The sequence below is a fragment of the Megalobrama amblycephala genome, linkage group LG22 (assembly GCF_018812025.1).
Source record: "Megalobrama amblycephala isolate DHTTF-2021 linkage group LG22, ASM1881202v1, whole genome shotgun sequence".
In the NCBI taxonomy this organism is placed as follows: domain Eukaryota; kingdom Metazoa; phylum Chordata; class Actinopteri; order Cypriniformes; family Xenocyprididae; genus Megalobrama; species Megalobrama amblycephala.
In genome coordinates this window covers 29,698,131-29,715,539 of record NC_063065.1, presented here as the reverse complement: position 1 = coordinate 29,715,539, position 17,409 = coordinate 29,698,131, and the positions used below count along the sequence as shown (strand labels likewise).

General features: G+C 36.8%; 1 protein-coding gene across 1 annotated transcript in view; it reads left to right on the top strand.

Moving 5' to 3' along the window:
• Positions 1-17,409, top strand: part of sugct (succinyl-CoA:glutarate-CoA transferase) — a 183,822-nt gene that overhangs the window by 16,335 nt on the left and 150,078 nt on the right. Inside the window, exons 7-8 of the mRNA XM_048174036.1 lie at positions 6,903-6,994; positions 7,757-7,900. Of these exons, the coding sequence (XP_048029993.1) occupies positions 6,903-6,994; positions 7,757-7,900 (236 nt within the window). The remainder of the gene's footprint in view (positions 1-6,902; positions 6,995-7,756; positions 7,901-17,409) is intronic.

Here is a 17,409-nt window from a genome sequence, read left to right as displayed (position 1 = left end):
AAAGTTACTCAGCTTTGTTGATGTTCTTGCATATTTTGATTGATATTCATATGTTGCTGTGTTAGTTAGATTGGGAATGCTGAATTCAGCACTAGAGGTCTGCTGTGGCCCTTTTGTTGAAGCCTTTAAATCTTTGCTTTGAGAAAATATCATTACCAGTCTCCTGCCCCACCACATGAACTGTGATTCATTAGACACCCCAATCAGGAATAAGGGAAGCCATTCATTTATGGCTGGTTTGTATCTCACATGCTGTAGCAGTTCTGCAGTCTTGTCTAATTTATTTGTAATGGGCCTTGCAGTGGCATGTCGTCAGTTGATTTATTGACATCCTTTGGTTTATTGCTTCAGTCCTGAGGGGGCAAAATTGTGGTCCAGTAGCAATTTGGGAGTGACCCGTTTTTTATATTGGCCCAATTTCATCAGGAAATGGCACTGCATACAACCTATACATTGTGATTGTTCATGCAAATCCCTGAAGAGGCTTAAAACCATGACTTGGCAGACTAGAAATGTCTTTGATAGGAGACATAATTCGCCTTGTGCTCCAAAAAAAGAGGTCCCACACATGGGAGATTAATTCAGATGTTGACATCAGCATTGTCAGGAACCATGTGAATTGCCATAGCTGGCGTAACTATGCCCAAAATTTGACCCAAGAGCGTTGAATATTATTTTTTTTTCTATTTCCCCCCTTCCTGCAGTGTTAAAGTTTTATGTGTGCTCATCGTATGCTTGAAATACTCTTCCTTTCGTCAACAATGTTAACATTTGTGTTTTTGGATGACTTTTGCATTTCTGAGTCATTTGGGTTTATGCTTTGATTGGAACATCTAGTACACACTGTGCCTGATTTTTTTTTTTTTTTTTTCCCTTCTTTTTATCGTTTACCTCATCTAAAGCTTTTTTGTTATTGGCTTCTCTTGTTTTATGCCATATCACCCTTTTATGTACTATCAATTCCATTTTGTAAGCAAAACCAGTCATTCCTTTGAGCCATAATGTCTACAAGTAGATAGTATATTAAACAAAATGGTAAACTCATCAATTGACACGTCAGCGAGAAACGGAAATGCCAGAATACCCGTCAGATTTATTCGGTTTTCCATGTTTCCTCCTACACTGTATAATGAAAAGGTGGTTTTAATTTCACACTGTTTTTATCAAGAGTACATCATGTCTGTTATGGTCCATGCAAATATGGAATGAGCATTTTAGGGCGAGACACGCACTGTCTAGTCTGGTTAAAGTGGAATAATCAGTCTCGATTTGTACACTGAGGAGTATGGAGAACACCAACCACAGACTCCTGTTCCTTCTCTGGATGTGTTTGAGGTCTCCATGGCACTCGGTGCTCCACAGAAGTGACAAAGCTCCCTGTTTCGTTTTATTATTGGGGTTTAATTTCTTTACAGCAAATTAAAGAGGATTAAGTGGCGTCTGAGAACGCAAGATATTTTCAGCATATGTCCTTCATTAGATGGGCCCCCACACCCAAATGTGTTGAGGTTTGGCATTGGATGCCTTTCACATTGTGTCAAAGCTGGCAGTGGAGGAACCTGGGCTGTTTGATGAATGATTCCAGCACTACTACTAGTTAATGCTGCTTTAAAGAATATGTAATGAATTCTCCTAGAAACCAGTTTTCTAATTTTGCTGAATAATTGCTAAAATACATATCATTATTAGTTTTGCTTTCTAATGAAAGTGTTTGGGCAACAGGAATTGGAGTTCTTCTGAACGCAATGGTTGGTTTCATAATTTGGTTGGTAAATTGTTTATTTTTGGTTCATTCATTCCTTTAATAGTTTCTAATCCCTCACCTGAGTCTAATGAGATTTTGTTTTAATCCTGGTAGAAAAAGTGAATACCGTAAATTTGATACTTAAATGTAACAATGAAATGGAAATATCAACAGTAATTTTCTTCTGTATTGTGACATACATCAAACCATGACTTGGCAGACTAGAAATGTCTTTGATAGGAGACATAATTTGCCTTGTGCTCTAAAAAAAAAAAAAAAAAAAGGTCCCAGATTAATGAGATGTTGACATCAGCATTGTCAGGAACCATGTGATTTGCCATAGCTGGCATAAACGATGCCCAAAATTTGACCCGAGGCCGTTGAATACTCATTTTTTTTTTTTTTTACTGATGTTTCCCCCCCTTCCTGCAGTGTTAAAGTATTATGTGTGCTCATTGTTTGCTCATTGTATTAGGTTTGCTTTCTAATGAAAGTATTTGGGCAACAGGACGTGGAGTTCTTCTGAAAACAATGTTTGTTTAGTTTTTGGTTCATTCATTCCTTTAATAGTTTCTAATCCCTTACCTGTAATGAGATTTTGTTTTAATCCTGGTAAAAGAGGTGAATAACGTAAATTTGATACTAATATCAACAGTAATTTTCTTCTATATTGTGACATACATCAGATTGAAACCAGTTTTTCAAAAAGGAAAATGTAGGTCTGAGACTTGGTTCAATACATCAACTTTAATGGTGAAGTGCGTAATTTATGCGAACAGAATGGCAAAAATTAGAACAAGTTTCACAAACACTCTCCCTCTCTACCATTGTTCAGATAAAAAGTTAGCCCCACCCCCAAATTATGCCATTGGTTGAGCCGTAGCTGTGCAGGGCTGGTCAGGATTCTCAAACAAGCAGAACAATGTTTTGACAGCGCCCGTTTTTATATTTTTCAGAGGATTCTGAGACCCGGCCTAGAAATCATTTACAATGTGCTAAAAACACCCACAAGTTTTGTGCAAACAACTCACATTTTCTTTAGAAATGTACAAATCTAGTTCTTCCTGTTCTCACACTTATGTTAATACTGGTGTGGTTATGGCAGTGATGGGGGCCTGGCAGAAGGGGTAATTATGGAGATCTTTGTTCTTTGTTTATTTGTGTTCCAAATATCTTTGCACCCCTTTTTGTGGTGGTTCTTATGGGTTGTAACATCAGTAGTAAAAGAGATGTTATGAATGTAGTGTGCAATAAAAAGGGTATTACATCTGACGTTCTGTGATGGCAGTATATATATATATATATATATATATATATATATATGTACATATAATATTGAAGGTTTCAAAATTCTTCAATAATATTCTCACATTATGAAGTATCCAATGAGATCGCGTCTAACGTCACTAAATAGGATTATTCTATCCTGCACGTTCGAGATCTCTCTCTTTTCTCCATAACCTTTGATGCAAACAAATGCTTTTCACTATCCCGGGAGATTCAGTGTTTCGAAGTCGGAGAAAAGTAATGGTTCAGAGAGAAGCAGATTGTTTGGAAAGTGACACTTTGGAACGCGTATGCTCTGGAATTTTCCTGTTCGGCCTGATGTACATGTGATGAATGAGTTCCTTTTCCAGGTTTTTTTCTTCTTGTGATGTCTGTTTGAGTTTCGTGGAGTCAGCCGCTGAATGTTGCCTGATCTGGATGTGGATTGATCAAAGTGTGAATCCTTCTGATTCTTGAATCGTCTCAACTCCATCCTGCACTTTCTGTATGCATCTTGGTGGGGTTGGACTGGCTTTTTTTTTTTTTTGTCCTAATCCTGGATCAACTGCACAGACTGTGAATTACATCACATTCAAGGAACTTTTCTTCTGGAAACTGAACTGAATTCATGGACTGATTTTGATTTTTTTATTCCATTTTATTGTGAATGAACCCTAAGTTTTACTGGTTATTCAAACTGAAAATTTAATTTTAATTCATGTTAAACCGGGTGGATGTTAATGTTTAAAGGGTCATGAAACCCCCCTGTTTTACCCTGGTTCACACCTCTGAGTTTCAAAAAGTCTGTGAAAATGGGCATGTAGAGGGGGGAAGAGGGGAGAGAACAACCAATGAAGCACAGACATAGAACACACTCATTATACAGAATAATGAATATTAATATATGAGCACGGAGAAAATGACAACAAACTCCCAAGCACAAGGGAGAAATGTGAAAGAATATTTAATAGGGCTAATAATAGGCTACTTTGATTACATTTACGAGCACTGCAGTCTAAAAATCAGTCTTTTAGAATAATCGTGTCGTCGCGTTCAGATAGGCTACACCACTGTATCAGTGTCCAGTTTGCACATATAATTCATTTGAAGAAGACTTGATGAAATATGTGTGTGCATAACTACACTGTGCTGGTTAATGTTTGGTGCAGGAGAATGTGTGAAATAAGAAACTTTAAACACAGATATTTTATTCTGTATGAGCTATGTGTCACGTGGCTAGTGTTATTAAACTCATCGCGGAGCTCCGCGCTGAAACAGAGCATATGCGCGCTCCGCCTGTATATCATAAAAACAGTCGTATTTTTCATGTGTTCCTATTCAAACTCCAGTCCTGACCGCATCGCGAGCAAAATACAAACAACACACGTGCTGCTGTGCTGAAGGAAACAGCCTACGGCTCGCGTGTTTGAACGCAGCTAGAGCAGGCAGAGGTGAATGAGCCGCACTTTTGTGACATTTTTGAATTCTCCGCTGTAATGCGATCTCATGCGAACATATTTTCCATTTGTGCTGGTAGATTACAGCAAAACAATCCACATGCACACAAACCTCTGCTCTGGTCGCGTCGCAGGAAAACACATTGTGTTGTAGCACTGAGAAAACGAACACCAACGATATGTCTCTGAATGACAAGAGACTGAGGTGAGAGAAGTGATACTTCCTCATGCATAATACCGCAATTATAATCTTACGCATACTACAGCGCAATGATTGGATTGAATGAGCTTTATGTCATGAATATATATGTCGAGAATCTACGTCAGCATGTTCGAAAGTACACGATGACGTCAGATTTTGTGACGTTGCTCCGACTCAGCTTTTCGAACAGGAAGACAGAAATCGCTCTGAAAAATGCAAAAATAACTATTTTTCACTTATGAATAACATTAATGAGTACCTTTAGTGTTTTCAATGATGTGCAGCCTATACATATCTGTTTACATTTCAAAAAAAGTGTTTTGGGGTTTCATGACCCTTTAAAGAGTGAAAACTAAATAGGGTTTAATTCAAGAGCAAGTCATTCAGACAGAAAAGACAGCCAAAGTTTTATTTTAATTAGTCTTTAATTAATACACAAACAAATTACATTTGCGCTAATTGAATTCTGAACTGAAAATTAATTTATGGTTCCACAAAGTGAAAAAAACATCAAATCCCTGGAAAGAAAAAGGAAGGAAAAAGGTACAAATTAGTAACATGCAAATATTCCTATGTCACTGCATTTATATGGAAGCAATTGTTTCTCATGTGTTCAATACAGTACAATCACACAGGCAGCAGGAGCAGCTTGCTCTTACCACAAACCTTGATTGTCTGAATTTGTTCACTCTTGTTACACCATCTCTCTAGGTGGACAAACTTAGTCTTCTGAGTACATTGGTCCAATTGTAGAGTCAACGTAAAATTTACACATCAGGTGTGGGTTACGTATTGTTGGTGTCACAAGGCTTGAATTTCGCTGTGGAACTGAGCATATCGCGCATAATTTTACTAACTTCTGTCGTTCCTTTAAAGGACCGACGTGCTGCTTCTGCCGCTTTTTGGTTGCGCACAATGGACGATGAATTATAGGGGTGGTTGAGTTGTTTAGTTGGCCACTTCATAATGTTATTTTGGTTTAGTTTTTTTGACCAGATTTATATTTAATCTTTATTTTCAATCATTTAATTAGTTTGGTTGCTTTGTTGTATTTTGTAATTTTGTTGTTTTTGTTTCCCCTCTTGTGTGTTGTGTGGACTAGTCCAATTGTATAAATGTGTCTCCTTTGTTTCATTAGTTGGGTCAGTTCAGTTTGTTATGGCTTCAGTTATTTGATTTCAGTTTTGTTTTGTTTACCTCTTTTATTAGGCCTAAATTGTTGATTTATTTTGGTTTTTCTCTATTTTGGTAAATGTTGCTTTTTGGATTCATTAAAAGAATATTTTTTTGGGAAACTTGTTTTTTTTCTATGCCCTATTATTTTTGACTGCTGGGACTGCTGGTTCACCCTACTTTCCGTGATTGGTCACAAATAATGTCAAATGCTGGTCTTGGTGAGTATTCATGCAAACACAGTCAGTTATTTTTTAGTGAACATAAACAGTTGAGAAAGAAAAGGCATGTGTAACAGTATAATGGATCTGTGTGTCAGGTCTTAAAGTGACAGCAACCTAATATATCTGCTGCCAAATTATGAGATGATAATGATATCTATACGACAGTTTTTCCCCATCGTATTGATGTCAAAATTGTGGCCAGTGAAAATGCTGTGTGGCTAGACACTCTGAAAAACCACTAGCCACAGTGGTTGGTGAGCAAAAAAGTTAATGTCAAGCCTTGTATATATATATAGGCTATATACTTAAACTTGAGTATGAGAAATAATAATAGTGATGGTTGCCTTAGCAAACACAACTAATTAAAGCAAAGAGAGAGGGAACGAAGGGTACGAAGTGATACTGGTTTATGAAATGTTCTTGCACAAACTCTGGCAAGAAGACTGCTGTTTTCATACTAGGGCATGACAGATTTTCCTTAAGCCGCCCATACCTCTGCCAAGGAAATAAACACATCCATGGATGTTTACCTCCAATGAGTCAAAGTCTTAGAACTACGGTGGAGTTCCTAGAACTGAATTATTCTGACTGCTCTGATGATAATAGAAATGTAATCGGGTCTTTGCCCACATTCTCTCTGGACGTGTGTGCTCAGCTGTAGGGATTTCTAAGAGCCGCACACAGGCCCAAATCAAGCCCTACTGGCAACACAAAATATGCTGGAGATTGTAGCTCTGACATGCTCATGTTACACGGAAACTGTCAGCTGTAAGCACATTTCCATCTGATAATCATCCACACACATAATCAGTAACAATATCTGTTAATTTATTCAGGATATGGACAGACGGGCCCCGAGTCACACAAGCCTGGATATGACTCCATTGCGTCTGCGGTGTCTGGAATGATGCACATCACTGGTCCTGAGGTGAGGGCAATGACCTTGGTGTGATTAAAGGTGAAGTGTGTCATTTCTAGCATCACCAAATTGCCAAATATTGGTCAAACAGATACCATCCAAAACCCACATCATTGATTTTGACATTGAAAAAATGTCACACACTTTATCTTAAAGAGGACATATTATGTCTTGATTTTGTTTTTGGGCCCTAATAGAATAGGTTTTCGTACTTGAATGTTCAAAAAACATTATTTTTCCCCTATTTGACATTGTTGCAGCTCCTCACTTCCCAGTCTGTCAGTAACGCTCTGTTTAGTTCCTGTCTCTATGAAGCACTTCCTTACGAAAAGCACAATGTGCTCTGATTGGTTGGCTGGACCAGCGTGTTGTGATTGGTCAACTGCTTCGAGCGTGTTTGGGAAATGTTCCCCCCTTACCATAACCACAAGTTTCAACACACTACTAACTTACTCAACCAGGCCCCACCCCTTTATTTTGTGTATGCCTTGGGCGGGAATTATTTAAATGAGGAATATTGTGACATGTTTGATTCTGGAAAACTCAAGACTACAATGAAGGCGTTTCAGGGAGTTCAGAAACAGTGTGCACTGATAGAGAATAACTCCTGCTGGAGGGACTTTGTGCTTTGTAACTTTTTCATGCTCAAACAGCAACCTTAAACACTACAGAAAGTTAAAAATATAAAAAAGCAAAATAGGTCCTCTTTATGTATTGCATCCTATTTTAGGTCCTTTATCTCCTGTTTATTTAAGTGCTGCTTTTTTTAAGGATGGGGATCCAGTCAGACCAGGTGTCGCGATGACTGATCTGGCCACTGGTTTATACACTCAGGGAGCCGTCATGGCTGCTTTGCTTCAGAGACAGAAAACAGGACGAGGCCTTCATATAGACTGCAATCTTCTGTCTTCACAGGTAATACAACACTGACTTGTTATGCAAGTAAAATAAAAATAATTATTTGGTAGTACAAGTAATAATGTTATTATTAATTTTCACATTTTTATTAATAAGTTAAAAATACCTTGTAAGTATGTTTACAAATATTTAACTTATATTAAAAAGCTATTAAATGGCTCTCTGAAATGCTTGTTTCTGCAGTCAAATATTTTTGTATAATGACACTAAACTGTATAATTGGTTCTAGTCCCAGGCAACTGAACGCTCTGCGGTCAGTTTATCCTTGCATAATAAAAACTCAAATTAGTATTTCACCTCCATTAATGAATTTATTTTGTAAGTACACTATCATTCAAAATTTTGGGGTCAGTCATTGTGAAGAGGCGTGTTGGTAAAAGCTCTTGGCACAAGAATGATGACTCAGCCACAATAGCACTTCAGTGCAAGGATTTTTTTTTTCAGTCCAAACAGTCCCCAGAGTGTACAAACATCCAAAAACAAAACAAACAAACAAACAAAAAATTTTTTTTGAAAGAATACTTTTATTCGGTAAAGATGCATTAAACTGAAAAGTGACGGTAAAGATTTTTACATTGTTACAAAATATTTCTATTTCAAATAAATTCTGTTTTTTTTAACATTCTTTTCATCAAATAATCCTAAAAAAAAAAAAAGTATCACAGTTTCCACAAAAATATTAAGGATCACTATTGTCTTGAACAGTGCTAATAATCAGAAATGTTTCTTGAGCAGCAAATCATCATATTAGAATGATTTCTGAAGGATCATGTGACACTGAAAACTTGAGTAATGATGCTGAAAATTCAGCTTTGATCACAGGAATAACTGACATTTTAAAGTATATATACATGCATTGTTTCCCACAGGATTTTGTGAGACTGTGGTGGGATGACATCAGCCCCTCTTGGGGGGTTTCCCCGGAGGAAAATTTTGTACATTTGAAATTTAAATGCATAAATCTGTTGCATTCTGAGAGCAAAATCAATGAAGAAATTTGTTCTCTTGTAAGCAATTTTGTGCTCTAATAGTAATTTATTTATTTGTGATTGTAGGGCACATTAGTCACGTACACAACATATAGTAGGCTAAATGATAGTTCATAAGTGGTCAAACATGTAGAGTATACAGTTAAACCGTTAAAATATGTAGCAAAAGAGGTTACCTTTGTTGAATTAATTTATTTCTAGAATAATAAGTGGGGGCCTGTATCTATACATCTGTATTTGTCGAACTAATGGTCACTCTTTGATTTGTTATACACAATCCAGAATGCACTAAACACACTACTTCATTATAGAGAAAAATAACAAATGAATAAAAATATATAATCATAAGCTGACCAAAAAATAAGTAAATAAATAAAATCTAGGTGACTATAATTCAACAGCAAAAAGTATGCTAGCCTAATTCTTGAAAAAAACTGCACATTAATTTTATAAAATTAATTTTATATAAATTCAGTGTGCAAAACCATGATAATATAAAACGCTTCAAAACAGCAGCAAAAACCGCTTATGCGTACCCTGGGTGCGGAACGATGTGCTTAAAGCAATATTGAGTCAGCGCGCAGTTGCGCTGCGCATTGAAAAGTTCACGGCACAAAGAAAATCCCTGTGTATATCTACATCTAACAGTTTCTACCAGAAAGACTCGGGAGGCTTAACTTACGCTAGAGCTTACATTTATTGATCATATGTTTCTTTTCACTTTTAAATTCCAGTTATTGTGCATGTGATGCCAATTCATAGTCCTTGTGTTGTTGTGCGATCTAACTGTAGCCAGTATGATGACATCGTTCAGAAACAGCTATAAACTACAGCAAGATAGTCATTTTATGCAAATCCACAGCCCTTTATCTACTGTACATATCAAGTATTATAATGGGAATATATCATATTGGAGAGTTTTACTGTGCTGACTGTCGTGTTACCGAATGCGGCGCGCTGTTTGAGTGCTGAACAGAGAATGATTGACAGCTGCAGCGGAGGGAAGACGAGTTTCAGTAAACTTAAATTTAGCAATGTCCATATTCTTCTGTCCCTCACATGAAGCTATGGATTCACTTCCGATGACTTTGTATATAGTACACGAAAACTTAATTGGTGCTAGTCTATTTCTTTTGCTCTATGACTCCCATTTTTGGAGTATAAAAGAGCACAATTATCAATCAGTTATTTAAATATCGCCCCTGAAATAATCAGGCCTTCATTTTAAGCTTTCATTTAGAGATGAGGGATTTTTTTGCTAGACAAAGAGCAGGAGAAATACCAAGCGAGTGTCTCAGAACCAGCAAAAGCTATGAAAAGAGTGACTGTTTATCTCACAGAGTAAGATGCAGCCTGCAGAAATGACATGCATGGTTGTTGTTCTCACTGGATCTACCTACTGTAGCCAAAGCACAATGAAGTCAGTTAGCCATTTCTAAAGCCCATATTTACAAAATATAGATTCTGGGAATCAATACTCTGTTCTCATGAGACCAAATCAATCTTTTTGGATCTAACAGCATCCAAAATGTTATGGTGTTGCTAGAGGAGGAGTTCAGTGAGAAGTGCCTGGTTCCCACAGTAAAGTTCAGTGGTAGTAAAGCTCTTATATAGGGATGTATGAGTGCTGAAGGTGTGAGGGAGTTGTGCTTTATCAAAGCTGTCATGAATTCCCACACCACTGTGTAATTTAATACACAAACTTGAAACAGAAGATGTTACCCTTTCCTCATTCCCTGCATTGGGCATTTTTTCAACATGACAATGAGGGTATGCATTCTCCCAAGGTGAAAAACCTTCTCTGGACATGTATTGCACTCAATCTTAACACTCTTGAGCGCCTGCTGGGGATTCTGTAGAGACGAGTTGAGCAACACTCCCCGTTAAAGATCAGGGCATTTAAGGAGCTCATCATCAAGGAGTTAAACAGGACAGATGTGACAATTTGCCATGAACTTGTACACTCTGTGCCAAGAAGGGTCAGAGCAGTATATTCAAAATGATGGAGGGCATACTAAGTACTTGAATATTATACATTTGTTGAATTAAATCTAGGATGTACTCATTTCTGCAATCCTTAATTTAAACAAAATTGGCTAAATTACTTATTTTATGGCTATTAATGATATATATTTGTCAGTTTTTATTATGTATATGTTTAATACATTTTCGTTTTGCCATCTGTCTTTGAATTGTATTAGTGACCATAAAGAAAATACAGTACATTTTTTGTATTTGTTCAGAGGGGGTGTACTCATTTATGCTGTGCACTGTATTTATTAAAATTATTAAATGGACTGCCTTATTGGGAGAATAAAAACCCTCCCTATACCTTCCCCTAACCCTACCCAATAAATGCTTTTAATACTATTGATATGTGATGGGAAAATGTAGGACGTGCTACTGAGGACGTTGAATTCCGTGTGTCAGTTTTTAATCTTGAGTGACCTAACCAGACATTGGTGGGCGGGTTGGACTTTTTTTTTTTCCAGCATTGATTCAAAAGCTTAACAAGTTCCCATAAATTCAATAAAACATACATGAGAAATTTAAATAGAAGCAGACATGCTTGGCACATAGAGGCAGAACAGATTGAAAGCCTCTTGAACATGATTCAGTCATTTTCTGACACCTGAGAGTATAACTGAATTGCTGATACAGTACATCAGTTCACTTTCATGTTTTTAAACTGACAGTTCAATAACACTGACTAAATTTGATGTATTTAATACTTCATAGAATTTCTGCATGATGAAATATTCTGCTCTTAAAAGTATCCCTCGTTCAGTTTTCAGGACTGTTGTTATTGTCTCTTGCCCAATGAATGAAATGAACGTTTTAAATTGAACCAGACCACTTTTTTTTTTTTTCTTTGGCCTGAAAGAATACTTTTCCCTGGAAGTGAGTTTAATCTGACCCATTCACTACTCTAGAGAAAACATGAACGTTTTACTTTACAGTATAAATAAATCAGCTCTCCTTCACTGCATAAGCGAATAAACCAATCATTGTCCCTAGCTACTTCAGTATGCGCTATCAAATTTGCTGTGATGGCTTGATAGTTTTGACTTTGTTTGTGGTTTTTGCCATACCTTTGACTCAAAGATATTTTTTCAATATAATGTTCGTACTGAATGCCTTACAATTTTTCACCTTGAATATTGTTTTAGTGTAAAATATACAACTTTTACGGCTTTTAAGTAAAGTTCAAGTGAAGTTTCTAATTCATGTGCTCCTTTTAAACTTGGACTTCAAAATTAGTCAGATGTATTTTTTGGATGATTTTGGGGTTTTTTTTGGTTGTTTTTTTTCCTTTGTATACAGTGCACAGCATAAATGAGTACACCCCCTCTGAACAAATACAAAATATATATCTTCAGTCCTCAGTGTCACATGATCCTTCAGAAATCATTCTAATATGCTGATTTGCTGCTCAATAAACATTTATGATTATTTTCAATGTTGAAAACAGTTGTGTACTTTTTTTTTCAGGATTCCTTGATGAATAGAAAGTTCAAAAGAACAGCATTTATCTGAAATACAAAGCTTCTGTAGCATTATACACTACCGTTCAAAAGTTTGGGGTCAGTAAGGATTTTTATTTTTATTTTTTTTTAAAGAAATTAAAGAAATTAATACTTTTATTCAGCAAGGATGCATTAAATCAATCAAAAGTGGCAGTAAAGACATTTATAATGTTACAAAAGATTAGATTTCAGATAAACACTGTTCTTTTGAACTTTCTATTCATCAAATAATCCTGAAAAAAAAAATTGTACACAAATATTTTGTACAATTGTACATTGTACAAACATATTAAATGTTTCTTGAGCAGCAGATCAGCATATTAGAATGATTTCTGAAGGATCATGTGACACTGAAGACTGGAGTAATGATGCTGAAAATTCAGCTTTGCCATCACAGGAATAAATTACTTTGTGAAATATATTCAAATAGAAAACAGTTATTTTAAATTGTAATAATATTTCACAATATTACTGTTTTTTACTGTATTTTTAATTAAATAAATGTAGCCTTGGTGAGCAGACGAAACTTCTTTTAAAAACATAAAAAATCTCAGTGGTTCCAAACTTTTGGACTGTACTGTATTTTCACTAATATTTATATATTTATATATTTATGATCACGAATACAATTCATGGTAAGATGTCAAAGCTAAAATTTATTAAACATATACATAATAAAAAACAATGAAATATCAGGGGTGTGATTCTTCCGGAAAAATCCGGAAATCCGGCTTTTCCGACCTGAAAATGATGCTCTCGTAAATCATGCAAAAAAAAAAAAAAAAAAGGGGGAGGGGGTCAGGGTTGCGGCGGTTGCGATGGGTCGAGTATTGGTAAACATAATGACCGCTCACCGCTGTCAACGTTTTTTGTGCCTCTGATTCATGTCGTCATGTCACTCCGCAAGTAGTCCAATCATTTGTAACGATTGAAGTTCAAAGTGAAGTTCACAGTGAGGAAAAAAAATCGCGCCGCATGATCTCGCAAAGCAACGTGCAGAGAGACCAGACAGACAGTGTACAGACTAGTGAGTTTTTGTGACAATTGTGAGGGAAATACACAGTTTATACCCATAAACTGTGTAGTCAACCGTTCTCCCTTCCATCTGCACCGTGTGAATTGTGAACGCAGGCAGGTCAGTGAGTTACAGGGCGCTCCATGTCTTCGTCCAGTTTAGGCTAGTAACTAACAGGCCTATGCTGTTATATAGTTTATAGGGGTGTGATGAGATTTCTCGTCGAGGTGAAAAGTAGTCTCATGATGTTGCCATGACAGAGTATTAGGACGATTAGGAAAGAATATGCCACTGCTACGTTTATATTACGCCTCCACTGTTGTTTTGCTTTGTATTTAAATAAAAAACATTTAATTCAGTTGGATAACGGTCGCCGCCGCTCCACATTCACAGAGTACGCGCCATCGTGAAAGTAAACGCGAGCGCGCATTCAAACGCGATTTCAATACCCCGCATTTTGAGAGCGGCTCCCTGATGAATACAGATATCTCTCAATATGAAAGCTATTTTATGCAGTGTAGTTGTAACCATCTCTTAGCTCTGTATCAAAGAAAAATTTGGTCTTATTTGCACTTTGAATATTGAGAGAGTGCGATTATGGTTGCATTTATTGTAAAGTGTTACCATAAAAATGAATAACAGTTTTCTCTTAATCTTATTAAGCACAAACAGTAAGGTTTCATTTGTTAACATTAGTTAATGCACTGTGAACTATCATGAACTAACAATGAATGACTATTTTTATTAACTAACATAAACAAAGATGAATAAATACTGTAGCACATATATTGCTCATTGTTAGTTGATGTTTGCTAATTAATGTTAATAAATGAGACCTTATTGTAAAGTGTTACCGTTTTTATTTATACTGTTTTTATTTCTATGATCAGTTTGTGGAAAGGAGTTCAGTTAGGAGGTCAAAAGTTGTAGAAGCTCATAAATCATGTACAGTAAGGTCTGAAGAGACTGAAGTCATACAGAAGAGAAGTCAGTCAGTTGAGTTTGTGGCAAAACCTTTTACAGTGCTTGAGTATTGTTGTCTTTTACCGCATATGATAATTCATACTCAGAAAGTAGAACTGAAATGACATTCATTACAAGATGATTAGTTAAAACATTTCAAATACACCTGCAGAATATTTTTTCTAGTCGTGTATTTCGCCATCTTGTCTCATCTCGTGAACTCAATCTCGTCTCGTCTTGTGAGATACCTGTCTCGTCACACCCCTAATAGTTTATATAGAATTAAGTTAGCATTAGCAGAGTTGTCTGTTTTGCAGCACTGAGCAGTTATTTTACATAACTTTATCATAAAAAAACAGTACAAAAGCAAGCCACGCCCCTCCATAAGCCCCTCCCCATAACAAAGCCCCGCCCCCATGGTAAGTGCACCGTATAGTTTCCTGCTTTTTTGTCCTTTGCCAATCACACCTATGAATATATGCCATTAATAGCCATAAAATAAGTAAATTAGCCAATTTTGTTTAAATTAAGGATTGCAGAAAAGAGTATACCCTAGATTAGTTAATTCAACAAATGTATAATATTCAAGTACTTAGCATGCCCTCCATAATTTCGAAAATACTGCTCTGACCCTTCTTGGCACAGAGTGTTCATGGCAAAGTTCATGGCAAATTGTCACATCTGTCCTGTTTAACTCCTGGATGATGAGCTCCTTAAATGCCCTGGTCTTTAATGGGGAGTGTTGCTCAACTCGTCTCTACAGAATCCTCCACAGGCGCTCAAGAGTGTTAAGATTGAGTGCAATACATGTCCAGAGAAGGTTTTTCACCTTGGAAGAATGCATATCCTCATTGTCATGTTGAAAAAAATGCCCAACAATGCAGGGAATGAGGAAAGGGTAACATCTTCTGTTTCAAGTTTGTGAATTAAATTACAAACCCAATTTCAAAAAAGTTGGGACACTGTAAAAATTGTGAATAAAAAAGGAATGCAATAATTTACAAATCTCATAAACTTATATTTTATTCACAATAGAATATAGATAACATATCAAATGTTGAAAGTGAGACATTTTGAAATGTCATGCCAAATATTGGCTCATTTTGGATTTCATGAGAGCTACACATTCCAAAAAAGTTGGGACAGGTAGCAATAAGGGGCTGGAAAAGTTAAATGTACATATAAGGAACAGCTGGAGGACCAATTTGCAACTTATTAGGTCAATTGGCAACATGATTGGGTATAAAAAGAGCCTCTCAGAGTGGCAGTGTCTCTCAGAAGTCAAGATGGGCAGAGGATCACCAATTCCCCCAATGCTGCGGCAAAAAAAGAGTTTCTCAGAGAAAAATTGCAAAGAGTTTAAAGTTATCATTATCTACAGTGCATAATATCATCCAAAGATTCAGAGAATCTGGAACAATCTCTGTGCGTAAGGGTCAAGGCAGGAAAACCATACTGGATGCCCGTGATCTTCGGGCCCTTAGACAGCACTGCATCACATACAGGAAAGTTACTGTAATGTAAATCACAACATGGGCTCAGGAATACTTCCAGAAAACGAACACAATCCACCGTGCCATTCGCCGTTGCCGGCTAAAACTCTATAGGTCAAAAAAGAAGCCATATCTAAACATGATCCAAAAGCGCAGGCATTTTCTCTGGGCCAAGGCTCATTTAAAATAGACTGTGGCAATGTGGAAAACTGTTCTGTGGTCAGACGAATCAAAATTTGAAGTTCTTTTTGAAAAACTGGGATGCCATGTCATCTGGACTAAAGAGGACAAGGACAACCCAAGTTGTTATCAGCGCTCAGTTCAGAAGCCTGCATCTCTGATGGTATGGGGTTGCATGAGTGCGTGTGGCATGGACAGCTTACACATCTGGAAAGGCACCATCAATGCTGAAAAGTATATCCAAGTTCTAGAACAACATATGCTCCCATCCAGACGTCGGCTCTTTCAGGGAAGACCTTGCATTTTCCAACATGACAATGCCAGACCACATACTGCATCAATTACAACATCATGGCTGCGTAGAAGAAGGATCCAGGTACTGAAATGGCCAGTCTGCAGTCCAGATCTTTCACCCATAGAAAACATTTGGCGCATCATAAAAAGGAAGATGCGACAAAGAAGACCTAAGACAGTTGAGCAACTAGAAGCCTGTATTAGACAAGAATGGGACAACATTCCTATTCCTAAACTTGAGCAACTTGTCTCCTCAGTCCCCAGACGTTTGCAGACTGTTATAAAAAGAAGAGGGGATGCCACACAGTGGTAAACATGGCCTTGTCCCAAATTTTTTGAGATGTGTTGATGCCATGAAATTTAAAATCAACTTATTTTTCCCTTAAAATGATACATTTTCTCAGTTTAAACATTTGATATGTCATCTGTGTTGTATTCTGAATAAAATATTGAAATTTGAAACTTCCACATCATTGCATTCTGTTTTTATTCACAATTTGTACAGTGTCCCAACTTTTTTGGAATCGTGTTTGTACACAGTGGTGTTGGAATTCATGACAGCATTGATAAAGCGCAACTCCCTCACACCTTCAGCACTCATACATCCCTATATAAGAGCTTTACTACCACTGAACTTTACTGTGGGAACCAGGTACATCTCACTGTACTCCTCCTCTAGCTACACCATAACATTTTGGATGCTGTTAGATTTGGTCTCATGAGAACAGAATATTGATTCCCAGAATCTATGTTTTGTAAATATGGGCTTTAGAAATGGCTAACTGACTTCATTGTGCTTTGGCTACAGTAAGTAGATCCAGTGAGAACAACAACCATACATGTCATTTCTGCAGGCTGCATCTTACTCTGTGAGATAAACAGTCACTCTTTTCATAGCTTTTGCTGGCTCTGAGACCCTCCCTTGTTATTTCTCCTGCTCTTTGTCTAGTAAAAAAATCCCTCATCTCTAAATAAAAGCTTAAAATGAAGGCCTGATTATTTCAGGGGCCTTGTCACAAGTCCGTTGTTTTTGAATTTATGTGTA